The sequence below is a fragment of the Daphnia carinata genome, chromosome 6 (assembly GCF_022539665.2).
Source record: "Daphnia carinata strain CSIRO-1 chromosome 6, CSIRO_AGI_Dcar_HiC_V3, whole genome shotgun sequence".
Classification (NCBI taxonomy): domain Eukaryota; kingdom Metazoa; phylum Arthropoda; class Branchiopoda; order Diplostraca; family Daphniidae; genus Daphnia; species Daphnia carinata.
In genome coordinates this window covers 8,713,189-8,740,179 of record NC_081336.1, presented here as the reverse complement: position 1 = coordinate 8,740,179, position 26,991 = coordinate 8,713,189, and the positions used below count along the sequence as shown (strand labels likewise).

At 48.3% G+C, this 26,991-nt stretch overlaps 3 protein-coding genes and 1 pseudogene across 3 annotated transcripts; all 4 read left to right on the top strand.

Moving 5' to 3' along the window:
- Positions 1 to 211: 211 nt before the first annotated feature.
- Positions 212 to 6,505, top strand: LOC132087737 (low-density lipoprotein receptor-like). Its single transcript, XM_059495765.1, has 4 exons — positions 212 to 606; positions 5,400 to 5,531; positions 5,873 to 6,125; positions 6,319 to 6,505. Exons 1-4 carry the CDS (start codon positions 375 to 377, stop codon positions 6,503 to 6,505), a joined length of 804 nt encoding a protein of 267 aa, XP_059351748.1. The 5' UTR covers positions 212 to 374.
- Positions 6,506 to 7,740: 1,235 nt separating this feature from the next.
- Positions 7,741 to 20,312, top strand: LOC132087752 (low-density lipoprotein receptor-related protein 2-like; annotated as a pseudogene).
- On the top strand, positions 20,309 to 21,716 carry LOC130693992 (low-density lipoprotein receptor-related protein 2-like). The gene is given in 4 exon segments (XM_059495749.1): positions 20,309 to 20,599; positions 20,686 to 21,223; positions 21,302 to 21,443; positions 21,517 to 21,716. Coding segments are annotated over 3 exon segments (921 nt in total). The 5' UTR covers positions 20,309 to 20,352; the 3' UTR covers positions 21,438 to 21,443; positions 21,517 to 21,716.
- A 1,831-nt stretch (positions 21,717 to 23,547) lies between these two features.
- On the top strand, positions 23,548 to 26,065 carry LOC130693991 (uncharacterized). The gene is given in 9 exon segments (XM_057517148.1): positions 23,548 to 23,834; positions 23,930 to 24,120; positions 24,196 to 24,285; positions 24,379 to 24,489; positions 24,554 to 24,637; positions 24,716 to 24,892; positions 24,984 to 25,157; positions 25,229 to 25,322; positions 25,324 to 26,065. Coding segments are annotated over 9 exon segments (1,812 nt in total). The 3' UTR covers positions 25,928 to 26,065.
- The last annotated feature ends 926 nt before the right edge of the window (positions 26,066 to 26,991 follow it).

Sequence of the window (26,991 nt, the reverse complement as noted above, 5' to 3'; positions counted from 1 at the left end):
GGAAGGACACAAAAAAGGCTCCTCTGTCGGCCAGCTCAGTCGGTACCAATCTGTGCCAGCCAACACAACACATACACCTGACAGCTATTTTGTGTGTGGTGTTTGTGCGCAGGAAAGGGGAAGAAATTCGACACCAGGCAAACAATTGACAAACGATTACTGCAAGATCACAAGTGTTTCTTTGTTTTCCAAAGAAAACCAGAAGTTTAGTTGTTTTTAGTTTTTTTTTTGTTATTCCACAGTGTACGTGTGTGGTGTGTTAACGATTGTGTGTCGTCATTCCTCCGACGTACTGGTTTTCACCTGTGAAATCTGTTGCTCATTTCTGTGAGTGTGCGTTACGTTTTGTCGTCTAAAAGGTAAAAAGTGTGCGGATGCGCGGAGGAGTCGGACCAGCCCGACCGATGCTGCCCGAGCGACAACGGACTGCGAATCATGTGGACCAGTGCGACCGGGTGGACCGTAACGAAATGTCGTCTTCAACGTGCCGATCATCATCTTGGTGTTTCGTCTTTGTGATATACGGAATATGTGCCGGCTTGTTGCTGCTGTCCACCGCCACTTCCGCCGTCGCCACTGCTGCCGAAATAGACGGCGATAGACTAGGTAAACACAATTAGTTTTTAGCTTTTTTTTTTTATCAAAGATGAAATTATTTGGAATGCCGTAAATGTGACCTGAAAACGTGACGAGTTTTTCGTTACCAGTATCAGGAAGTTGATCAATTGCCTTGGCTAAAAAAAAAAAAAAAAAAAAAAAAATGCGAGTTCTTGAATATAAAATTACAGATCATTTTTCTTACCAGTTTTGGTTATTCGAGACATGTCGTGAAATTGAGCCAAAATGTCAACTCATTTCGTTTCGAAATTGTAAATCAATTTCCAAGTCCCTTTTTTTCTGTGTGTGTGTGTGTGTGTGGGACTTGTCCTCTCTTTTTCCTCGGGTGGTAATACAAGTAGATACAGCAAAAGAAAAGAAAAAAGAAGCCAAAAAAGATACACACCGAGAAAAGTCCACCCTCGCCACGTCGCTGGAAAGTAGGCGGTGCTTTTTCTTTTACTGTAAAAACCCAACCAGAGGGCGCTCCAAAATTTTTTTTTCTTTTAAATGTTTCAATTTTTTTTAAAGGGCAAGGCCAAGGACAAAAGCTCTAGGAGCGCATTGGGAATTAAAGAGGATTTTTTCTTCTTTACCTTAATTGTTTTGTTGTATACCTTTAACTTTGCTAAATCCCTTCCTGCGTTAAATAGTCCTTGGATGGCTTATACCAGTTCGTTCTGAACAACAGAGGATGTTTGGATTGTCCCTGAAGAATGACGATTAACCAAAGAATGAAAAGAAAGTATATCGTCTAGACTTTTTTGATTGGAGATTGGCTATTCGTATTAGCAATCATGTTCTTGAAAGTTGCTTCGATAGACTCGACAATTAGTCTTCTCCAGTTCCGACCGGATTGGTTTGATAACTCTTCAGGGCATTTTTCTAACGAAACTTCACTGCGGGAAAAAAAAGAGATGTTTCGTGAGACAGTTGCCTACTGATCAATGGCGTATGGATTCGTAATAGGATTTGCACACCGTTATATTATGTATGTGGCGATGTACGGCACAGAAGTTTTTATAGTTGCCATTGACAACCACAGATCGATTCGGCCAAACAATATTCAAATTTTTTTGGAATACAGGAAACACTGAGATCGATATCGCGATATTTTTCTTGCTGGTGATAAAAAAACCTGAAAGAAAAAAAAAATTTAAACAAAAGCGTGGCGAATGAATAAAATAGAATAGGACCGAAACGTAGCGGTTATGTAAGCAGGTGAGGCTCTACCGAAGATACTCTTCTATTCATTTTAAGCTTTTTTTGTTTTCCACATTGCGGAAATTTCCCAGTGCCTCTTTCTCTGCTTTAATGGGTGCACTACCCACCCACTCCTGCAAAAGAGTTTGTTCTGGATTTTTTTGTTTTCTTCTTTCAGTTCGTTCACCCACCTTTCTTTAACTGGGTTGTTCTCATTTCTCGTTCCCTCCTTCACGAATAAATAATTTCGGTTTTTTTTCCCTCCTGGATGTTTGCTGAAACTTGGAATATCTCGAAAAACGGCACATCTATTCTTCGTTCACACTTTGCCATTCGGCGAACGTGAAAGAAAATGGTTCTGCAAAGGTCTAGATGGGATCATAACGCCAAATATCCTAATGTGGGAATAAATTTATACGTTAGTGAAACCTACTAACCTCAATTATACGGGCGTTTGATTGCACACAATCAAGTATTAAAATTTGGGCTTAACAATCACTTGCGAAAATCCGGCAGTATATGAAGATTTCCTTAAGTATTTGAAAGCTTAGGTAGAAATGTTGGTGTAATACATAGGATACCATAAAGTAAAAGAAATATGTTTGGGATTTAGCCTATACCTGTTTTTCCTTTTTTTTTTTTTTTTTTTTTTTAATACCTCCGTGTGTCGACTCCGGACGAAGGAGGTTTTTTATCTTGTGTGTGTGTGTGTACATGTTGGTGCCGCGGGCGCCACACACAAGCTGATGGTCGTTCACCTCTTCTTCTTTTCTGCTTGGTTCCTTTTTTCATCACCTCTTTCTTTCTCTCCGGTTTCCGACTAGTGTGTTTGTACCCGTTTCGTTATTCATCAAAAATGAGAACTCATCCACTTTACTATCGTTTCTGTGGCCGTTCTTTCATGTCCTTCATTTCTAGATAAATATATGAAAATAACGAATGAAAAAGAGACAAAATGTTACGAAGAAGTAGAGAATTCACGGCTGATTGGATCGGTTGCAACCACAGTCTCTTGTTCGGTTGGGTGTGTGTGTTTGCGTCCTCTTTGCCCGTTCGAGAAGAATGACGCCGTAACCTTGAACTCCACCAGCTTCTACCTACAGAAACGAAACGAAAAAATTTACAATTCTTCATCTTTTACAATCATACACACGAATCCCGAACGAAAAGCCCACTCAAAGATGGCCGCCTTGCCATGACGGGACATCTCCAATTTCTTTGCCAGAAATGTTTTTCTTTGCTGCTTCCTTAGTTCGAACAAGAGAAATTCAAAGGAAAAAATGACGGTGCAAGGAAAAACCGACCAAAATGGCGAGTATTCCCGAAAAAGAACAAAACCGCCTTGCACATGGTATTTCTTCATCTTCTTTTTGGAGATGACAATCTTTCATCTTTTCTTGCTTTAGTTTATTTATTTATTATTATTGCACGTTTTGAAGGAGACAAACTCTAAAGTAAAATAAAGAGAAGGGAGGGCAAAGTACCGTAATATCGCTGGCGGGAGTTGGGAGGTGGCACCATGTTCATTTACATCGAGTCACGGTGAACCGGTGAAAAAATAAGTTTCGCCGGCAAGAGGAATAAAGATGGCCGACCATAGCATGAAATCGTATTCTTTCTTTCTCCAATATGTTTCCCTTGTGGAGTATTTTGATTGTTTAATTTAAGCTCAACGTTTCAAAAAGAATCTTTTACGTCAGGTTATCGAACTTGGCGGTTTCTTAATGTTATCAAGAGAAACAACAAAGAAACGAGAAACAATTTTTACGGTCACGACCGTAGAAAGGAGATTTGTTTCTCCAAAAGGGTTGGAACATTTAATTACGGCTAATGCCTGAAACTTGCAAAGTGGCTCTACTTGTAATTCTTATTTATTCATAAGAAATGGTGGAGATGGCGGAATTGCGCCTTCATTTGTCGATGTGAAAAACTGGTTTTAAAAAAAACTAGTAAGTTTCGAGATTATGCAAACGAGGAGAAGAACTGATCGCCATGAAAGCAGTCAGTAGGTCACACCGATAGTGATTCGCTAATCAATTTCTGTAGTTGTTCTTTTTTTTTTTTTACCAGATAGCCAAGAAGCTTTTTGTTTGGTACAAAACTGTAAATCTTGTTTGAGATACATTCTTGGTCTACTTCCATCTCGATTCACTGTCCCTATGACCTATCAGAAGGACAGCTGTAAGGTATATTTTCAGGCATGTCAACAACTTAAATTGTGCTAAGATTATTGAACCACGATTTTGCTTCCAAACAATTAAATGCAAAAAAAGTCTTATTATTTAGCTGTTGTTCAATCTTTTGGCTTGCTGGTCCATTTCCCACACCATTTCTTCCTGATGATGTCAGCATCGTAACACCATGCAGACAGATGCAGGTTGCAGTCCACAGAACTGTGTCATATGAAATTGGTCGAGGGCATTCAACCAGTGGAATCTAGAAAACTTGAATCCTCTGGTCTGTTGATTATCAATGGTTGGGCCAAATTTTTATCTAGGAAATGCCAGCTTGAAATGTTTTGTCTGGTTCGCTTAATCATGGTTCACATCCAGCCATGTGATTCTTCTCCCCTCTTTCTTTACCTACCGACGTCACGACACTCGAAAATGAATTGCGTGCTCAAGAAAGATCTATTGCTCGGTCGACGAGAAATTTACGGCACGCAAAAGTGATTTACGTTGTATTTGCTCGCATGATCACGCGTTTGCACTTTGTAAGAGAAAAGTACCCATGGCATCAAATCGTTCAGAGCAGTCACTAAATGAAAACTGTAGACTCCACGCAGAGTACGACTTATTTAGCTGATTTGGACATGGCAATTACAGATCAAAGACCCACTACAACGCAATTGTTCGGCACGGCCAGACGTGTGGCAACCAATAATGCAACGATTGGTGCATGTCGGCCTGGTCAGTTTCGCTGCCATAATGGCCGTTGCATCCCGGAACGTTGGGTCTGCAATCATCACCAAGATTGTCCTGACGCTGAGGACGAACCTGCACGTTGTCGTGAGTCCCATAGTAGTACAGCCACAAAAAAAACCTACATTGTCACCCATCTTTCTTCCTTCCCTTAAATTTCGTTCATCATTTGCCCGTCCTTGTCTTGTCCGAGTTGAAGTTGACCGATTGTAGTGTGTACATCGCGTGTGCAGTGAAACTCGTTTTCCTCTTTAAACAAAATACTAGGAAAATGGTTTTAAAAAAAAACGACATTTTTTTTCGCCATTGGCTATGTCAGCGTAACATTCCTGTTCCTTCCCCTCTCTCCTCTACCGTAACCAAAATGAAAAGTCCGTTTGGCGTGTTGTTTTTTTATATTTTATTTGTGTAACCCTTACTGTTATGTTTTTTATCGTGGTGTCCTGTTTGTTCGCCATCATAACGGACCTGCTTCCTAGTTCGTTACGTGTGTTTTACCCTCGACTAATTCAATCGCCATGTTGTTTGAATACCATTTGTCTTAAATGGTCTGTCGTCGTCAATTAGGCTTTTCTAGTTAATTAGGTACAGCCCTACGTGCGTGTTGTAGTCCGTTGCTCCACCCCGTAATATTAATTATTAATTTTTCTTGTTTATTTTTGCATGCAAAACAAAAAGCTCCGCCAGATTGTCCGACCGGCTCCTTCACGTGCGGCCGCTACGTCTTCAACCAGACGTACTGTCTACCGTCGTACCAACGGTGCGATAAGGTGGTAGACTGCGTCGACGGCACCGACGAAGCGGATTGCGGTCAGTATTCTTCCCCCCTTTTTTTTTTTTTTTTTATTGTTATCTTTAATTTCGTAATTTTTACACATGAAAAACTGAAAATTTCCTTCATCCGCTTGCTGTTCTTACGTGTAATTTGCAGAATATGTTAGTCGCTTCTTTTTTTGCGGTTGTTTCTCTTCCCCCCCCCTTTGCTTACGTGTTGTGTGTAACGTTCGTGCATCATCTCTGGTCACGCAAAGGGTGAATCTTTTTTGTCGTGTCATGTCTGAGCTTTATTTTTCCCGCGGGGGATTTTTCGAACGTGAATCATTTCATTATGAAAACATTCTCTTTTTTTTTTTTTTTTTTCTGAAAAACAGGTTACCGGAATTGCCAGACCAAGGACTTTAAGTGTTCGAGCGGAATTTGCCTGCCATCCGAGAAGAAATGCGACGGTTTCATCGACTGCCGAGACGGTGCGGATGAAGTTGGCTGCAGTTTTGCCGCCAACGTCACTTCCTGTCACCTGGACAAGTTCCGCTGCGCCAACGGCCAGGGCTGCTTGGAGACGAGCCGCAAGTGTGACCACCGGTCCGACTGCGCCGACGGCTCGGATGAAGTCGATTGCAGTCAGTATCCCCTTCATTCTTCGCCTTATTTTTTATTTTGTTTTTTTTTTACGATTTTTCATGCTTATGAGTTTTTATCTTGTGGTTTTCCCACCACACCCATCTTCCGTCAATCACGAAATTTTTTCATAACTGTTTGACCAGGGGGAAAATGGCTACGCTGATAGTTCATTATTTATTAACGTTGTCTCGTGCAGATTTCCCAGCGTGTCAGCGGTCAGTTCCGGTGTGACAATGGACTGTGTTTTCGAATCGGTGGCGTTGCGATGGTTTGCCGACTGCGCTGACAATTCGGATGAAGCCAATTGCACGCTGATCGGATGCCCGGACAACAAGTTCCCTTTGCCCTCAAGGATCGCCCACTGGCGGGCCGAAATGCGTTGACGCACCAAACTGTGCGATGGCCATCGCGATTGTTCCGACTTTGCCGACGAAAAAGTGGAATGCTGTAAGCCAACTCGAAATTTCTTTAAATCCATTTCTTTAAATCTTGTTACGTAAAATCTGAGAATGTTGAAACGGGCCGTGAATAATGGCTCCGTTGCCGAACCCCATGACGGCCTGAATTCATTATTTTAATATATATTTCCATTCTATTTTTTTTTTCCTGTTCGCTTTGTGCCACGGACGAACAACAGCCAACCATCTTTGTTCCAGCATCGGCTGTGCCCATCAATGCCGGCCATCGCCTGAAGGCGGCGTCTGCATCTGCGCCGAGGCCAAGTCCTTTCCAGTTCGGATAATCGGACATGCTCTGGTATGTTTTTTCATCTTTGCCTTCACTCTTCTTTATTGATAAAAAACTAAACTTGATTTGTCTATCGAGCACAGATCGCGACGAATGCAAGAATGGGGTTTCTGCGACAAATGTGTGCACGAACGTTGATCGCAGTTTCAAATGCTCGTGTCAAGACGGTTATGAATTGATCGATGGCAACCAATGCACGGCATCCAATGCCAGCCAATTCCATTTGCCCACCATCAACGGGTCGTCAAGATCGACGCTACCGCCAATCCGTCGAGGTGAATAACTTTTTCTTTTTTAATCACGCTGAACAGAGAAAAATGTGAATCACGCTAACCTTGAGGGGGGGGGTTCAGCGGAGAGAAATCAAAAGGTACGTTTCGCGTTTCTGTTTCGGGTGTAGTGTACACACTTGCTGATTAGTGGGGTAGATCTTGTTTCAGAAGAACCGTCCGCCTTCTTCTGCCCGACAAGGCTACAGGGCGGATGCGATCACGACATTGCGCGCCCGTTTGTTCCATCTGTGGACTGTGACAACGACCCTCGTGACTATTTCGTATATTATATTTTTCCTATTTCAAAAAATTATTATTTTCGAAAATGATTTGGTTCTTCCCTCCTGCTAGAAATCAAAAACAGGATCGAAGAAAACATTTCTCAAAAATGTTGTTTCAACCCTCAAGACACAAGATGGAGTTTATTTTAACGACTCCTTGGGTAGGCTCTTCTGAGAATAGATATCGGCTTTCTCGTACATTTGATACGTGGGGATTATTATTATTCTTTTTCCTGTGTTTTTCTTTTGAAATGTTTTCACGACTTTAATTGCTTTTTGATGTGTGAAAAAAAACAAAAAAAAAACAACAACAAACAGATGGTGTCGAATTCGACTTCCGCCGGAGGATTGGATTATCACTTTAGACGGGCAATGCTTTTGTGGTCCGACTTGGAAACGCGGAAAATCTACTCGCTACCGCTGGACAACAATTTGTCGGACAAAGTTTCGGCGACGGCGACAATTGGCCGCGAGAGCCGATCGAGTTCCAGTTCGGACATTTCCGTGCCCACCGCTTGGCTACCGACGGCCATCGCCGTCGATTGGATTGGCGACAAACTCTTCGCTGGCCGACGCGCTCGGTCAGAAGATTGACGTCTTCGAGCTGGACGGCGTTGGCACGCCATCGTCATCAGCAACAACATGTCGGAGCCCGACGGACTTGGCGCTGGACCCCGCACGGCGTCATGTTCGTCTCGGAGAACAGCCGCATCTTCCGCGCCAACATGGACGGATCGAAAATGAAGACCTCGTCACGGACGCCATTTACAAAGCGTCCGGCGGCCGTCGATTTGCCCGCAAGCGCATCTTTTGGTGCGATTCGCTGCTCGACTACATCGAAACTGTCGATTACGAAGGGCGCAATCGCTTCCTCGTGGTCCGCGGTGCAGCCAACGTTCCGGCCGCTTCGCGACTGGCCGTCTTCGAACGCAGCGTTTATTGGACGGACGGCACCAAACAGGGCGTTTTATCCGTCAACAAATTCAAAGGTACAAACGTCACGATTTAAGAATTTAAAATTGAATTTTAAACGATACGAAAATAACAAATGTTGCAGGAGAATCGACGATCCAAAATATCTACCGGATGAGAAACGTGACTCGCGAACCGAAAGCCATCCGGGCGGTGCACCGTTTACTGCAGCCGCAGCTGGCCAATCCTTGCGGAACGAACAATGGAGGTTGCCAACACATGTGCATCGTCTCGCAGCGGGCCGACGGCCAAAGGTCTCGGCTTCCGATGCGCCTGCAACATGGCTACCGGCTGGCCGATGACCGGATGTGGTGTTCGCCCGTCGAGGACTTTTTAATGTACTCGCAGCAGAAATTCATCAAGGGACGCGTCATCTTGCCCGTCTCTGAAGGGTTCGACGATGCCATCTCGCCCATTGTCTCGCGGACGGCCCGTTTCGTCGGTCTCGATTTTGATTCCTACGACCGCATTTACTACTCTGATGTCATCCTCGACGTCATCTATCGCATCCGCCGGAACGGAACCGGCGCGAAAACGTGCTGGCCTCGCAGAACGAGAGCGTCGAAAGGTCTGGCGCTCGACTGGGCCTCTAAGAACCTCTACTACATCGACAGCCGCAAAGGGACGTTGAACGTCCTCAACACCCGCAATTCGACTTATCGGCGCACTCTGCTCCGCGATTTGAAACGGCCCAGGGCCATTGTTGTCCATCCCAACAAGGGCTTCATCTTCTACTCTGAATGGGACAGGCCGGCCAACATTAGTCGCGCTTACCTGGACGGCGCACTTGTTTGTCTTCCGCAACATCTTGCTCGGATGGCCCAACGGTCTGGCCATCGATTTCGAAACGGACAGACTGTATTGGTGCGACGCCTTGCTGGACCACATTCAACATTCGAAACTGGACGGAACGGATGTGAGGACGATCAGTTCTCGTCTGGTCCGTCATCCGTTTTCCCTCGTCGTTTTCCAGGACATTATTTACATAACCGATTGGCGATTGGACGGCATCGTTCGCATGAATAAAACATCCGGCGAGAGCGAGAAAGTCATCATTCAAGTGCAGGAGAACCTTTATGGCATCGTCTATTCAAAAAGACTCCGGGTACCAATCGATACGTTAGTTTCAACTATTGGCCACCACATCAATTTTTTGATTTTGATTTTTTTTACAGAACGTATTCATCTTGCGCGACGAACAATGGCGGATGCGAGAAGCTCTGTTTCCCCATCCCTTCAATTTGACCACTTCCGGATTGACGCCGGAATGCGGATGTCACCCACGTCGCACCAGATAGGAAGACTTGCATTTTGGATCCGGGCTCGAGAGCCGCCCGTCCAGGCGTGTCCCAACGTCTGGGATTTCACGTGCGACAACCAGCGCTGCATTCCGAAGACGTGGGTGTGCGACGGCGGACGATTGCCTGGACCATTCGGATGAAAATCAAAATTGCACCAAGCCCACTTGTTCCACGGACGAGTTCCAGTGCACGTCGGGCCGTTGCATCCCCAACTCTTTCCGCTGCGACTCTGACAACGATTGCGGCGATTCGTCTGACGAGACGGGCTGCGTCAACGTCACTTGCGACGCGTCCCAGTTCACTTGCGACAACGGCCGCTGTATCCCGCCCACCTGGAAATGCGATTCGAAAATGATTGTGGCGATGGAAGTGACGAAGGAGGTATAAATCAATTTCAAATTCCCGTTTTCATTCGCGTTGAGAGTTGCTGAAACCCGTTTTTTTTTTTTTTCTGGAACACAAAAAGATTCGTGCGCGGAAAGGACTTGCGCTTATTTCCAGTTCACTTGCCCGCGTTCCGGCCACTGCATTCCGCAATCGTGGGTCTGCGACGGAGACCGATTGTTTCGATAACAAGGACAGTTGCCCGCCCATCACGTGCTCTGCCCAGCAGTTGAAGTGCGGCAACGGCAAGCAGTGCGTGCGCACGAGTCGTACAAGTGCGACGGCATTCGGATTGCGACGATGGGAGCGACGAGGGTCGGCTGCCGTCTCTGGCTCCCGACCAGTGTAACGAGGAGAAGCAGTTCAACTGCGCCAGGTCGGGCGTCTGTATCCCGAGGGCGTGGCACTGCGACGGCACCAAAGACTGCGAAGACGGATCGGACGAGCCGTCGACTTGCGGCGAGGTCAATTGCGGCAAGGACTACTTCAAGTGTAATAACTCTCGTTGCGTCATCAACACGATGGTCTGCAACGGCCAGGATGACTGCGGTGATGGATCGGATGAAGACGACCGACACCGCTTGCACGCGTCCTCCTTTCCAATGCCCGGCCGGCCAGTGGCAATGCCCCAGAGTGACCGATCGCTGTATCAACATGACGCAGGTATTCCATCCGCGCAATTAATTTGACACGGAAAAATGCGTCATTGAACGATAGATGGCGTTCGTCGTCGTTCGATGCGCTCTCATTTTGGCTGGACTTGCCTTTTTAATGTTTTCCGGCCTTTTCTTTTTCAGGTGTGCGATGGAAAGAGAGATTGCCCGAGCGGTTCGGACGAAGGGCGGATGCGACACGAAGGACTGCGACGATCACGGCGCTTCCTGCTCTCACGGATGCCAACAGACGCCGGCCGGCCCGATTTGTCTCTGTCCGCCAGGTGAAATTCTTCTGGCCAACGACACTAAAGTCTGCGTCGACCTGGACGAATGCCAATTCCCCGGCTCTTGTTCCCAGTCGTGTAAAAACATCAAGGCCAGCTTCATCTGCTCGTGCGCCGAAGGTTACCTGCTGGAAGACGACAAGAGCTCGTGCAAGGCCATCAACTCCAGCAGCGCTTTTACTCATCTCCAACCGGCGCTCGTTGCTCGTCTCCGATCTCAAGGAGAGAAGTCGATCGAAGTCGTGCCCGTCGAAGTGGAGAACGTCGTCGCTTTGGCCTCTGACACCCATTCCAACGTCCTCTACTGGTACGACATGAAGACGAAGAAGATCTTCCGCAAGGAACTCTCTGGAACGCCCCAGCCCATCGTCAGCAGCGGCGCGATCTGATCGAAGGCCTGGCGCTGGATCGGCCAGAATCTCTACTGGGTCGATTCCAGGCTCAACACGATCAGTCGCGCGCGAGAACGGCTCCAATCGCATGGTGCTCCTCTCAAAGACATTGACCAACCTCGTGGCATCGCCCTGGATCCCAGCCCGGACGCTAGGGTCCCTTCTGGACCGATTGGGGAGACCACCCCCGTATCGAGCGAGTCAACATGGACGGTACCAACCGGACGAGCATTTTGACGAGCAAAATCTTTTGGCCCAACGGCCTGACGCTCGACTTGCCCACCAAAAGGGTTTACTTTGCCGATTCCAAGGTGGACTACATCGACTATTGCAACTACGACGGAACTGGAAGGCGACAGGTTTTGTCCGGGAGTCACTACCTACTCCATCCTCACTCTTTGGCCGTCTTTGAAGACACGGTTTACTGGACCGACAGGCAGCTGAACCGCGTCCTCTCTGCCAACAAGTTTAACGGACAGAATCAGACCGTCTTTTCGCATTTGGTTTCGCAACCTCTGAGCGTGTTGCTCCATCATCCGTCGTTGCAGCCGCTGCATCCAAATCCGTGCGCCAACGCCACCTGTGGGCATCTTTGCTTACTATCTCCAATTTCCCCCACTGGCTACACGTGTCGCTGCAGGCCTGGATATCGCCTCAATCCCGTCGGCTCTTCCGGCCAGTGTATCGAGGAAGAGTCTCCGTACTTGATTTTGATGAAGGGATCTCAGATCATCGATCTTAGTCTGACGCCCAACAGCGACAGCGACAACCGAGAGGACGCCTCACTCCCGTCGTGGAGGTGGGCGCCGGCCGAGCTGGATTTCGACCGTAAAGGCGAAGCCCTCTACTGGATCGAAGTCTTGGAAGGCGACGAAGAGAACGGAACCCTTTACAAGATGAATTTGGGCGGTGGAAACAAGACGGCCTTCCTCAGCGAGCTGGACACGGGCATCGTCGGCGCTCCCTACACTTTGGCCTTTGACTGGGTCGGCCGGAATCTCTACCTCGGCAACAAGAAGGCGTCCAACATTGAAGCCATCCGCGTCGACGGCAAGACGAAACACCGCACCGTCATCCTGTCCAACGACGGAACGGACGTTTCGGTGGCCAAACCGCGGGCGATCGCTCTCGATCCCTACGAAGGCAAACTCTACTGGCTGGACGAAGGTGGTTTCGGCATTCCGCGCAAAATCTCCAAGGCCAACATGGACGGAACGGAGGGTGCGCAATTTGTTCACCGACATTGGCCAGCCGCTGTCGTTGACGATTGATTTGGCCAACAAGCAGCTCTACTGGAGCACCATCAACGAGGCGGAGATTGAAGCCTCGGACGTCGAGGGCAACAACAGACGCAAAATCATTTCCAGCGGAATCAACAAGCCCGTCTCTTTGGCCGTCTTCGAGAGCCGGATGTACTACATGGACACGGTTTACGAGGAAGTTGCCCGCGTCGACCTGCCCAACGGCGATAACAAGCAGATCTTGAAGAACAACCAACCCGATCTCAAGACGTTCCGGCTCTATCACAAACGTTCCCTCCGGACAATCACCCGTGCGCCATCAATAACGGAGGGTGCGAGCACTTGTGCATCCCGTCTGCGTCCAACAGCCGCGTGTGTCGCTGCTCGCTGGGCTCGCGCAAGGACGGCGAGACGCGCTGCGTTCCATACAAGTCGTTTGCCATCGTTTCCCAGTTGACTCTGACTCGCGGATTTTCACTGGAAGACACGGCCGCCGAGGGCATGATCCCCATTACCGGAGCTGGGCACAACATCCTCCACGTCGACGTCCACTGCGCCGAAAACTGGATCTACTGGGTCGAGTTCAACAAGGACAAGCTCAACGGCATTTTCCGCGTCCGTCCCAACGGATCGGAATTGACGCACGTCATCAGCTCCGGCATCGGCTCTAACGGCATTCGAGGCTTGGCCGTCGACTGGCTGGCCGGCAATTTGTATTTCACCAACGTTTTCCCGCACGAAACTTACATCGAAGTCAGCCGGCTGGACGGAAGCAAACGGATGGAATTGTTGCGCACCACCAAAGAGTCACCTCGCGAGCTGGCCGTCAATCCCATCAAGCGCTTCTTGTACTGGATCGACAACGGCCAGTTCCCCGTCATCGGGAAGGCCTTGCTGGACGGGACCCAGTGGACTCCCCTGGTGACGTCCGGCATCAGCAGCCCGAGGGATTTGACTGTGGACATGCAGACGCACGACATTTACTGGGTGGACTCGCGTGAAGACGCCATCCAGCGGATTTCGTACACGGGCGGCAACCGACAGCTCATCCGCCGCAATTTGCCCAATCCGATGGGCATCGCTTTGCTCAAGGGCACCGTTTACTGGGTCGATCGCAATTTGGGCTGCATCTTCCGGGCGTCGAAACAGCCGGGCAACACGACTCTGCCCGAAAAGGTCAAGACGGGCCTGGACAATTTGCGCGATGTGGCCATTTTCGACATTTCCAATCAGCCGCAAGGTGAAACGCCCTGCTCCAAGGGCCCGGACGCCGGCGGATGCGAACAGCTTTGCTTCGCTTATCCGACGGATTCCGTTTCGCCTTCGCCTTCCCCTTTCGGATTCCAGTGCAAGTGCGCGACTGGAACGCTGCAGGAAGACGGCCGGACTTGCGGAACTCCCAAGGAATACCTGGTCTTTGCCACTCGCACGGAAGTGCGGTCCGTCTCGCTGGATCCCAAGGCCCTAAGCGCTCCGTTCGCCCCGCTCGTCAATTTGTCTAACGTCGTCGGCCTGGATTTCGACTACGCTGATCGCCGGTTGATCTACACCCAAATCCGTCCGGATGCCCGGATCGCTTGGTTCAATTCCGACCTTCCCAACTCGTCCAACGCCACTCTGATCAAGTCTGGACCCATCAATCCGGAAGGCATTGCTTACGACTGGACTCACAAGAAGATTTACTGGACCGATTCGGCCAACAGCAGCATTTACGCCATGAACTTGGACGGGACGCAAGTTGTCAATATCGCCCGTGTCGACCGTCCTCGGGCCATCGTGCTCCATCCGTGCAGAGGTTACATGTTCTTCACCGACTGGGGAAGGTCAGTTGTGAATCTCAAAATGAACCGGAAGGAAGAAATGAATTTACATCAATTTACATTTGGTTTTCGTTAGGTTCGGACCGAATGGAAAGATTTTCCGCGCCACCATGGCCGGCACTTTAAAGAAGCCATCGTCAGCCAAGACTTGACGCAACCGAGTGGCCTGGCCATCGATTACGACGACGATATGCTCTACTGGACGGACGCTGTCCGCGAAAAGATCGAGCGCTCCAACCTGGACGGAACCAATCGCGAAATCCTCATCACTGCCACCATCTACCCGTTCGCCATCACCGTTTTCGGCAATTTCATCTACTGGACGGACCTGCAACTGCGCGGACTCTACAGAGCCGAGAAACACACGGGCGCCGACATGATTGAACTCGTTCGCCGGTTGGACGATTCACCACGTGATCTACAGGTTTTTTAATTCTTAAATAAGTAATAATCATTTTCAGAAATGTCTAATGAATTGTCGATATAAAGGTGTTTTCTCCGGATCGGCAGCGTTGCCAGTTCAACCCGTGCACCTTGAATAACGGCGGTTGCGCCCAGTCTTGCCACCCGTCGACGAACGGGACGTCAGTGCAAGTGTGACGAATCGACGAAGCTGGTCAACGACAACCGGATGTGCGTCGGTCGTAATTTGACTTGCGAGGGCAACAAATTCTACTGCGCCAACGGCAAGTGCATCTCGCGCCTGTGGGCCTGCGACGGCGACGACGACTGCGGCGACAATTCCGACGAGGACAAGGGCTACTGCTCGTTCCACACTTGCGGGCCCATCGAGTACCGTTGCGGCAACGGCCGCTGCATCTTCAAGTCGTGGAAGTGCGATCACGAGAACGATTGCGGCGACAACACGGACGAGGAGGGTTGCACCTACGCCAGTTGCGCCGAAGGCAAATTCACCTGCGCCAACCAACGGTGCATCTCCATGACGCAGGTAATACGAGGCTGGAACAAAAAAAACCATTTTCCCTTTTTGTTTACGCTTGGAATTTAGGAAGACCCAACTCGGTTTGTAAAACAATTGGCTTATTGAATTTTTGTGTGTGTTCAGGTGTGTAACGGACTCAACGATTGCTAAGACGCCTACACGACGGACGAGGCCAGCGAGCGTTGCTCGCGCAATACCGTGCCCGACGAAGCATTTCCAGTGCAACTCGACCAACATTTGCGTCGAACCGTTTTGGCTCTGCGACGGCGACAACGACTGCGGCGACAATTCCGACGAGAACGACTCTGCCTGCTCGCAGCGCTCGTGTCCCAACAGCTTCCGGTGCCCCAACAACACCGCTGCATCCCGGCCACGTGGTACTGCGACGGAGACGACGACTGCGGCAACGGAGCCGACGAGCCGCCCGATTACGCAGTCCGGCACCAAGACGTGCTTCGGCGACCTGTTTACCGATGAAACAACGGCAACTGCATCCCGCGCATCTACATCTGCGACGGAGACAACGATTGCCTGGACAATTCGGACGAGGACAATCGGCACCAGTGCGGAAGCCGCAAATGCGACACTGAAACTGAATTCTCTTGCACGGCCAATAAACAATGGGGTACGCCTCTCTTCTTCTTTTTTTTTTTTTTTTCTATTGCTGCCCCATTTCATAATTGCCTTTTGCCTTTCAATTGAATGCGTTTGCGTTTTTGTTGGCTTCACGTGCAGGCAAAGCTCAGTGTATTCCGCGCAAGTGGGTGTGCGATGGCGATCAGTTGCGTCGATGGAGCCGACGAACTCGACGTTGCTCAATTGCACGACGCGCAACAGCTGCTCGGGTGAGCAGTTCACGTACAGCAACGGCCGTTGCATCCACAGGAACTGGACTTGCGATCACGATAACGATTGCGGCGATGGATCGGACGAAGGGCCTGAGTGCAACGGCAAATATCGCACCTGTTCGCCGACGGAATTCGCCTGCCAAAGCGCGAAGTGCGTGGCCAAAACGTACCACTGCGACAAGGAGAACGATTGCGGGGACTGGTCGGACGAATGGAATTGCACCTACACCGGAGGCAAAGGTGGCAGCACTCCTGCTGCGTCCTGCCCCGACAGCCGGTACAAATGCTCCAACAGTAGCCAATGCATAGACGAGAGCCTGGTCTGCAATAAAGTGTCGGATTGTCCCGATGGCAGTGACGAGTCCCTTCATTGTGGCATCAACGAATGTCTCAAGGTATTTCTGTTCTCTTTCTTTCTTAACTCTTTCGCATTTGAATCCGACAATTTTCTCATTTTCCGATCTCAGGTGGAAGTTCACCAATGCGGCCAGCTGTGTATCGACATGCCCATCAAGTACAAATGCGCCTGCAATCCCGGTTACCGATTGATGCCCGACGGCAAAGCTTGCACGGACGTTGACGAGTGCAAAGACACTCCTGGCGTCTGTTCGCAGTACTGCGTCAACACGCCCGGCTCTTACTATTGCAAGTGTAACGAGACGTACTACGAGCGCGAGGCGGACGAACACACGTGCAAGCGACGTGACTCTACAATGCCTTGGCTCATTTTCACCAACAAGTACTACGTCCGTAACATGTCGGTCGATGCCAAACAGTACGCCGTTGTCCATCAGGACCTCCGTAATGTCGTGGCCGTCGATTTCGATTTCCGCGACGATCGGCTCTACTTTGCCGACGTCAATGCAAGACGATCTACCGGGCCTTTGGCAGAACGGCACGAGCACCAAAGAGACGATCATCAAGCACGATTCCATGGGGCTGGAAGGTTTGGCCGTCGATTGGGTCGGCCGCAAACTCTACTGGCTCGACAGGCACTCTAAACATGTCGAAGTCTCTGAGCTGGACGGCACTCACAGGAAGACGCTCAAAGCGGACGGCATTTCCGATCCGCGGGCCATCGTCGTCCATCCGGGCGCTGGATACTTGTTTTTCACCACGTGGCATTTGCAGGCCTACATCGGCCGGCTGGGCATGGACGGAAGCAATTTCACTCGCATCGTCACTTACGAGCAGCGACTCGCCTGGCCCAACGCCCTCACCATCGACTACATGACGGACAAGCTCTACTGGGCCGACGCTCATCTCGACTACATTGCCTACTCCGACCTGGACGGTCGCAATCGAAGATACGTCGTCCAGGACGTGCTGAAAGTGCCGCACGTCTTCGCCATCACCGTCTTTGATGACTTCATCTTCTGGACCGATTGGAACTTGAAGGCCGTCAGCCGCGCCAACAAATGGACGGCGAGAATCACGTGGTGTTGCGCAACACGGCACAGACTTACGACCTCCACGTTTACCATCCGCTCAGACAAGTCCCTTACCCCAATCCGTGCGGTACCAACAACGGAGGCTGTTCCGGCTTGTGCCTCTTGTCGCCGGCCAAAAACGGAACGGTCGGTTTCAAATGCGTCTGCCCCAACCAGTTCTTTATGGCGCCCGATGGCAAGACTTGCATCGCCAACTGCACGGCTGGTGAGTCTTGTTTTTAAAACGATTTGATAATTTGAAACTGAATTTTTTTTTTTATTTTGTTTTGAAAAGGTCAACATCGATGCGGAGGCAAAGACAATCGTTGCATTCCGCTCTACTGGAAGTGCGACGGAGAAAAGGATTGCCAGGACGGAACGGACGAGCCCAGCACTTGCAAGGAGCGCTTCTGTAAATCCGGCCAGTTCCAGTGCCACAACAACAACTGCACGACGGCGACGACGCTGTGCGACGGCGTCGACGATTGCGGCGACGGATCGGACGAGCGCGACTGCGACATTCCCTGCCCCGAGAACGAGTTCAAATGCAACTCCACGGGCCGCTGTATCCTGGGCACGTGGAAATGCGACGGAGACAACGACTGCCGCGACGGCTCGGACGAGGATCCGGCCATTTGCCATTCGCGCACTTGCGACTCTGAAACGGAATTCACCTGTAAGAACGGGCGCTGCATCCAGACGTCGTGGTACTGCGATTCGGACAACGATTGCGGGGACGGATCGGACGTGCCGGCGCACATTTGCCGACAGAGAAACTGCGGCCGGGTGGAGGCGCTGCCCGCAGTGGGGCGACCCGTTGCATTCCGCAGTGGCTCTTCTGCGACGGCAAAGACGATTGTCGCGACGGTAAAGCGATTGCGTCTTATCCTGACAACGTTGCATGTTAAAATGTTGCCTTTTTCATTGTTTTGCTAGGCTCTGATGAATTGCCGGAACAGTGCCCGAAATGCCACGAAACGGCCGAATTTCAGTGCAAGAACAAGCGCTGCATTCCGCGCCGGTGGACGTGCGATTTTGAAAACGATTGCGCCGACGGCGATGACGAGGACGACGAACTGTGCCGCCACCAGTGCCGCGAGTGTTCCGCCTCGAATTCCGATGCTTCGACGGCAAATGCGTTCCGGGTTACCGTTGCGATCCACGACAGCGACTGCACCGACAGCTCGGACGAGATCGGCTGCGAAGGTTTCGCTTGCCAACGGCACGTTCCAGTGCAAGAGCGGCCACTGCATCTCGCGCAATTCCGCTGCGATGGAGAACGCGACTGCCACCTGGACGCCTCCGACGAAGCCGACTGTCCACCACGTTATCCAGTTCGTATTCAAGAGTGCTTTGTTGCATTTGAAAAAAACGTATCCATATAGCCGTCGATTTTTTAGATGGAAAGTACCATCCGCGAACGTTTCGAATGCGACAATCACGTCTGTGTTAACGTGGAGAACAACCGTCGCGATTGCGGGACAATTCGGACGAGAAGGCGGAAGAATGTTCGGATAAATGCGACGCTTCCTGGACAGCATTTTCGGATTTGCGAGCCACAAACAACGAACAACGTGACGCTGTGCGCCAGCGGCCCAAGCCTTGCAATCCCAACGAGCAGTTCACCTGCTCAATCGCAACTGCGTGCCAAGGAGTTGGTGTGCAACTTGCAGAACGACTGCGAGGACCGGACGAAAGGGGATGCCACTCGGCCAGCTCTTGCACCGACTCGACCAACGGCGGATGCGAACACCGATGCCAGAACTTGACCGGAGGCGGCTACATCTGCTCCTGCAATCGCGGCTACATCGCCTCCAAGGACAACCCCAAGATCTGCGAAGACGTCGACGAGTGCGCTACACTCCAGCACAATTGCTCGCAAATTTGCATCAATCTGAAAGGTAACGTTTGGAAGTTCGATTTTTTAAATTAAAATGTTATCATTTTGTTTTGTTTTCGTTTAGGGTCTCACAAATGCGGATGTCATTCTGGATTCGATCGGTGGATAACGTGTCGGGCGTTTGCCGTCGCCAGATCCCTGAACTTGCTCTTTTCGGACGGAAGCAACGTCATCTCGTTGAACACGACACAGCGCAAGGAACGCGAAGTCATTTTCGGCGAGAAGAGGATCGAAATCGCTCGATTTCGATCCCTCACTCGCACATCGTCTTCTGGACGGACCCGATGGACCTGTCCATCAAGCGCTCGTTCATTCCCGAGGGCAGCAATCAAGTCGAGATCGGCCATCCGCAAGTCATCGTCTCGTTCACGAAATCGGCCGTGCCCGTGGATCTGTCCGTCGATTGGGTAGCTCAGAATCTCTACTGGCTCGAGGTGGACGGCCAGACGTCCAAGGGTCAAGTCGTCACGGCCAAAAACGACGGCCGCTATCGACGCAGCGTCGTTCCCCGCGGCATCGACACGCCGACTTCCATCGTTGTCAATCCCATTCTAGGCGAAGTCTACTGGACCCAAGCCGGATCCAATCCGCGTATCGAAACAGTCTGGATGGACGGTCAGTTTATTGACATTTTATTATTATTTTCCACTAACGGGCCTTCATGTTGCCTTGCTATTTTTTGTTGCACAGGTACGAAGCGTAAGGGATACGGTGTCTGAAAGATTGGCCCATCCGACGGCCATCACCATCGACTTCGCCATGGACAACACGATCTTCTGGGCCGACCACACGCTCAGCACGATCGAGATGATGAAGCGCGACGGCACGGGCAGAACAACGGTGCTGCGAGGCGATAACATTGATCGGCCGTCTTCGCTCGACGTCTTTGAGAGCACGCTCTACTGGATTTCCACCGGCAAAGGCGAACTCCGCCGTCAGGACAAATTCGGACGGGGCGTTATGGTGCGGCTCGTTAAAGACATCGCCACGCCCAGCACCGTCAAAGGTAGGCAAACCCTTTCATTCCATCAATTCCGGTTTTTAGTTTCACGATCTCCATTTGCTTTAAAAAAAAACAAAAAAAAAAAACAGTTTTCAGCGAGTATAGGTACAACACGTCGGTCAACAACCCGTGCCTCAACAGCCCGTGCACTCACTTGTGCCTCCTCGTTCCGGGCGGGTACCGGTGCGCTTGTCCCGACAGCACGATCCAAGTGCAGACTGGAAGCGAAGTGTCGTGCGACACGACACCGAGAAAGGCCACGCCCGTCTCCACGTTGCGCTGCCCGTGTCAGAATCGAAGGCATCTGCATCGGTGACGGCCAAGTTAATGCCAGTGTCCCAACGATTACGAAGGCGTCCACTGCGAGACCCACCTGCTGCGTCGGCCGACTCCGTCCGAAAGCGTCGCTCCGGCTTACATCATTGTGCCTATTCTTCTCATCATCCTGTATGGCTGGATTGGCCGGAGTCGCCGTCTACGTCTTCTTCTTCCGCCGCGCTGGCCGTGCCAGAATACGGATTCCCGCGGAGTTTCGGAGCAGGTCCCAGCGTCTCGTTCCGACAGGGCACCAACGTCGAATTTGGACCGGCCACCTTTTCTGGAAACGGATCTTCCGCTTCCACAATGGTGCGAATCTAGTGAATCAATCGATTCGTTTCCCAATAGGATTGTGTTAATTGATTTATTATTTTTCTGCATTTAAAGGAGCCGGTCGATTCCGAGTTCAACGGCCGTGACGCATCGACCAAATCGCGCGATTTCTCCAACCCCATGTATGACGCCGTTGGCGGATCTGTGGAAGCTCCCAAAGGTAGCATTTATGAAGTGCCAGCAGAAATGATCAAGGGTAAATCAAACATCAAAAGCCGTTCTCGTTTGACGCCAATGAATATCCCTTTAACTGTCATTTCAATTTAAAGGTATGCCGCTGTCCTCCGATCCCGTGCCGGGCTCGTCATATCGCCGTCAGCATTGTGCATCAAGCTTCGCCGCAAATTCACATCCGTCATCGGGAATTAGACCCAAGCAACGTGGATACGGGCAAGGATACCCAAAAATTAGTCGAGGACACTTCCGACTGTTAAAGTTAAAGCACAAAAAAAGAGATTCCTGGACTGATGACGCGCACGATTTACAAGTGTGGCAGCGCCTGTCGCAGGTGACATCAGGTGATAAGATTCAAACACACATCCACACGTTTTGTCTGAAAGGGGAAATAGGCAATTTATGGCAATACTATGCCGACAGTTTTTGTTAAACATACAGACAGACCCGTTCAAGTCCGTTCTTGCTTCCAGCAAGATCATTTTTTAATCGAAATTTTTTCGGGATTAATTAATGTCATTAATTAATTCTTCCTTTGTTGATTTATTATTTTTTTTTTCTTCTTCATTTTCTTTTCTCGTTTATCGTCAGGACACATCCCCCTCCCTCCCTCAATGCTTCTGAAGTATCTCCACCATGTTCTTACCTATTCTTCTATTTTTAAGTTTACCCTATTATTACTTAAAATTTCCTGTGCCGTCCAATTTTGTATTCCTCTTATTCACATTCTCTGGGGTTCTTCTATATCTTTTATTTCTATTTTTTTTTTTTTTTTTTTTTTTTTCAATTTTTGTTTTTGTCCCGATGGCATTGGAACAAAACAAACATCACAACGCAAAAGCGTAAAGCACAATTTTCAAAAGAGAAAAACACAAGTCTTAGATTATTTTGAGGACACCGTATTAAGAAGAAAAAAAAAAAGAAGAAATGTGTACAGGATTTGTTTTGTTTTTCATCATTATTATTATTAACAATTTTTTTTTTGTAACCATTCACAATCAGATTGATCCCTTTTCCTTCTGGAACAACAGTAATATTCAATTTTTCTTAATCGACCAAAAGTGTTGGAGGGAAGCAAAGCCAAGTACAGTACATATTTGAAAAAAAATTGGACTGAAACTAGGACGGGGCCAAATGAGAAAAAAAGAAAGTGGTTGTTGTGAAAGGAAAAACGTTTAATGCCTTGTAGATTTTTACTCCTTTTTTTTCTTCTTCTTTTCTAATTATTGATGTATTGTTCTTATGCAAATGAGCATCGTGTTAAAAACAAAAAAAAAAATGCACACACACACACAAAAATGAAGGAAATGAGAGGAAAATCATAATCAAAAACTTAGCCGTCGGCTGCCCCTTTTTAAAAAAGACGTACACAAAACACGCAAACACATGCTGGGAAAGAATGATTGCATTTGAAAACAATTTCTGTGTGGGTAAGCAGTCATAATAATAATCAATATTTAACCTTTTTTTTTTTTTTTTCTTCCTTTTCATCATCACACGAAGAAAGGCCCAAACATAAATTTTGTATCTACTATTTTTTTTTGCCAATCCTTTCAGTTCCCCTTGACTGAAATTCATTCGTCTATTCTCCTCCCTACCTACATTGGGGTCTCTTTTTTTTTTATATATTGGTCCTCGAATCCCAAGCCTGTATCCCTCCCTATTGACCGAGCATGTTGAACTGCTATCAGATATGTTTCTATCTTAACTCTATATTGCAATAAACGGATTAAAGTTCTAATATGGAACTGGCGAAAGTCTTCACTTTCGCTTACGTCTCTACGTGTTTTCACTTATTTTTGTGTCTGTAGATTTGCAGCTGGCCGCCTGGACGAGAGAGAAAACCGGAAGGATATCGAGAGAGTTGGAGATAACGAAATCCGCGTATGTCGATTTTTTTAAAATTGCCTTTTAAAAAAACATGTTTTATTTTTCTACTGTACATTTGCAGGAGGGGCACGACATCACCGGAATTGCGCAATAGCCATGCGCGAACGGGAAGCATCCGTCCGAAGAGAGGGGGAAAAAATCCAATACTCGGCCAGAAAAGTGGGAAAATGAAACACAGTCTGTGATCTGAATTTTCTCGCTGTAGTGGTGCGCTGCGTGTCACGCTGGGTGTTGAGATGCGATCCGTCGAGAAACTGTTGGCCGTGATGACCGTCTGGTTCCATCACCAACATTTGTGCTGTTTCGACCGGACGGTGCGAGCTCAGAAACATCAAGAACAGCAACACACTTGTCTGCACGAATTCAGATCCACCGAGAACCCGTCCGGCAATTTCACGTCTCCCAACTATCCGGATTTCTATCCGGCCGAAACGCGATGCTACTACATTTTCCACGGACGCAAGTGGGAAGGCATTCGAATTCAGTTTCACACTTTCGATTTGGAGTCACCCTACACAGTTGGGTAACACGAACTATCTCATTTTTTTTTGTTTTGTTTTTGTTTCATTTGATTTTTGATTGGGCCCTTGTTATACCTGATTTGATGTTTTGGGCCAGGTGTTTGTCGGATTTTGTCAGCATTACAACGGAAGATGTGAGCGGTTTAAGAACAGTGGCCGGCCGGTATTGCGGCCAACAAACTCCTCCGCCTTTACTAGCCATGCAACCCAAAGTGGAAATCCTCTTTGCGGCCAATTACGTCCATCATCACAGAGGCTTTTCGGCTTCGTTCAGCTTTGTCGACGAAGGTAAATGTCCTTTAAAAGAGCTAAAATGAAATGTTTTTTATTTCTTTTGGATTCGGACTTTTTTTTTTTCGTTAGAATCGTTGACGTTAGCCCCTTCGAACGCCGACTCGAATTCCGGATGCGGTGGCACAATAAGCGGAAGTGGTGGCGTCCTCCTTTCGCCAGGTAAAATGCAACCGAATAACGGGTTTGAATAGATGCAGCCCCGGAAGGACTGAATTGAAAAAAGCTATTCGTTTGTTTGCCTTTTTGACGCAGGTTATCCTTTAGCCGTTCAAAGTTGGCTCGATTGTTCTTGGCTATTAAGAGTTCCGTTCCAGCAACATGTTTACGTGCGACTCGAGTACCTCCAGCTGCACGGAGGTCTCGGTAAGTTTTGGCTCTCAATTTGTCTTTGCAAAACTTTCCATTCAACTTTTTGTTTTCCCGGTAGCGAGTTGTCCTTTGGCCGAGTTATCCATCCACGACGGTTACGGACCACTTAACGATCAGGCTCCAAAGTTGCGGAGGTTTTGCGGTACAGTTGAGCAAAGAATCATTTGAAAACGCACTTCCTATGCGTCTGAAATGCCTATAGAATGGCTCGTATCCCCAGGTGATCTTCGCTATTACAAATCCGTAAGCGATCGAAGCCTTTTGTCGAGGAGAAATCGGCTGCTCGTCCGGCTGACTACCGGCAATCTGACGTCCGTCAAAGCGCTTGGCTCTCGTTCGCCAGTTGTTCCGTTCGGTTTCCGGCTCATTTGGACGTCTGTTGATTTTCAAACGGAACGTACGTGCCCCATTTTACGTTATAAGTTGATTGACTTTCAGATGGGTTTTTTTTTTTTGGCCACTCTATTACCGCCCGTTTACGTTGACAGAGAATTGCTTGGCTCAAGGAAAGATTGTATGTCGGGATTCGCAGTACTGCTTCAATTTCCGCCGTTTGAGCAGCATTTCCTGCGATTCCACCCTCTTGTTCTGTCTCGACTCGTCACTTGGATGTGACGGTGTTCTCAATTGCGAAGACGGCGACGTGTCCGACGAACTCAGCTGTAACGCATTTTCCATCGACCTATGAAATCTTTTCATGCAAAATTCTATAATTTTATTACTTCAACCGCAGGTCAGGTGCCGTTCTTGTTCGCTTCTGTATTAGCCATCGTTTGCACGTTATTCGTGGGGACGTTCATGTTTTGGCTACGCTCGCGTCAAAATATGTGACAAAGTCACGCAAGAACTTAGCTATTTGTCTGCTATCGAACGTCGGGATGCTGAACCTTGTACCCGGCACGAGGATTGCGTCTTTTACATCGACAATGGACGAACATATCCGACTGTTGGTAAAAGACTCAGCTACAGCGAATGTGAAAAACGTGAAATGAGTCACAGAGAAACGAGGCGTATCGCTTCGTTACCGCTCTTTGATTGCAAGCAAATGAACGCGAACGTGAACAACGGAGTTAATGTGCTAAGAAGGCAGACTAGTGGATTCGAAATTGGAATGGCCGAGTCGTACGTGTATCCAAATAATTCTGTAACGTGCTTTGAACAGCCGATGCCCAACAAGTTCGTTTGGGACAGGAATACGCGAACGACATCTTTGCAACAAAACGATCGTGCCAACGAAGAGTACTTTCATCAAAAGAAGAAAAATGTTTGTAAAGAACATAGAAATGGATCTGTGGAAATTCAAAGAGAGAAGTCGTACAACCCGTTGTGTCAGGATGTGGTTGCTCGTGAGGTGAGCGTTATTAGGAATGCCCATGTTGTAACTGTAACCAGCTTTGGACCGAACGAAACTATTGACACTGAGTTGTGGTAGCGTGAAGTCGTAGTATGTTTAGTCAAGTTCAAGCACGTGAAACTTTGTTTTTCTATGCAGAGGCACAGTCAATCTATGACTATATGCTCTACAGTTATTTCTGGTCATAGCTGGATAGTAGAACTCATTGAAAATATATTGGAAGAAGCAGTGAATTCTATATTTACATTTTTTCTATGATTTAATGAACAACAAAAGGGATATTTTCAGAACTTCCATATTTTACTCTTCTTTCTGTAATTAGAGATTTGTATGTTAAGGTGTACGGGCTTATTTTTTTCCACGATTATGGGCCACGTTACCCGTGGCGTTCGTAGCGGGATTTTTTGGAACCATCCTGGTGTAGAGATACGGGTCTATTTTATCACTCTTATGCGCTACGTTACCCGTGGCGTTCGTAGCGGGATTTTTTGCAACCATTCTAAATGCATTTTATTGCCCTTACGCGTTAGTCATAACGTCATATTACAATCGATTCCAATAAAAACATAAGCAACAGGGTATAACGTAGAGCGTCTGTTTACGAAACTAAAATTCTTAGGTTCAACCCTCAAGACGAAGGGAGGGTGATGATATCACGAAATTGAAGAAAAACATTGCCATTTGTTAAATTTGTTGTAGAGGGATTTGGAAGCAAAATATTAATTTACCTTGAACGATATGCTACAAAATAATTCTAAGTGTTACAGGTTGCCTTTAAATTATAAGAAAAGATGGCTCCTAATATTGTGTGAATTATGGCCCAATGGTTGGGTGTCGTCTTAGAATGTCGGAAGTACATGGTTCGGAACCTTGTAGAGTCAACTTTAACAATGTATGCAATTTATCCAAAAAATTTAATAGTTGAATAGTCGAACTTTGATAGTTATCATAAATGTTTTCCTTCACTTCATTAGATCTAATGCAAGTTCCACTAATCCTCCAAATGAGAAAACAAATATTGTGTAAGCAACAAACATGTGATACACGGCTCAATGGTTGAGCGTCGGCTACGTATGCCGAATGGCCAAGGTTCAAATCTGCACTGAAAATAGCAATTAACTACCTGGTGTACAAGCGGTTTA

Coding starts and splice junctions, on each gene's coding strand:
- LOC132087737 (XM_059495765.1), top strand. CDS start 375: ATGCGCGGAGGAGTCGGACCAGCCCGACCGATGCTGCCCGAGCGACAA. Junction 607..5,399: donor AATAGACGGCGATAGACTAG/GTAAACACAATT, acceptor CAAAACAAAAAG/CTCCGCCAGATTGTCCGACC. Junction 5,532..5,872: donor CACCGACGAAGCGGATTGCG/GTCAGTATTCTT, acceptor TCTGAAAAACAG/GTTACCGGAATTGCCAGACC.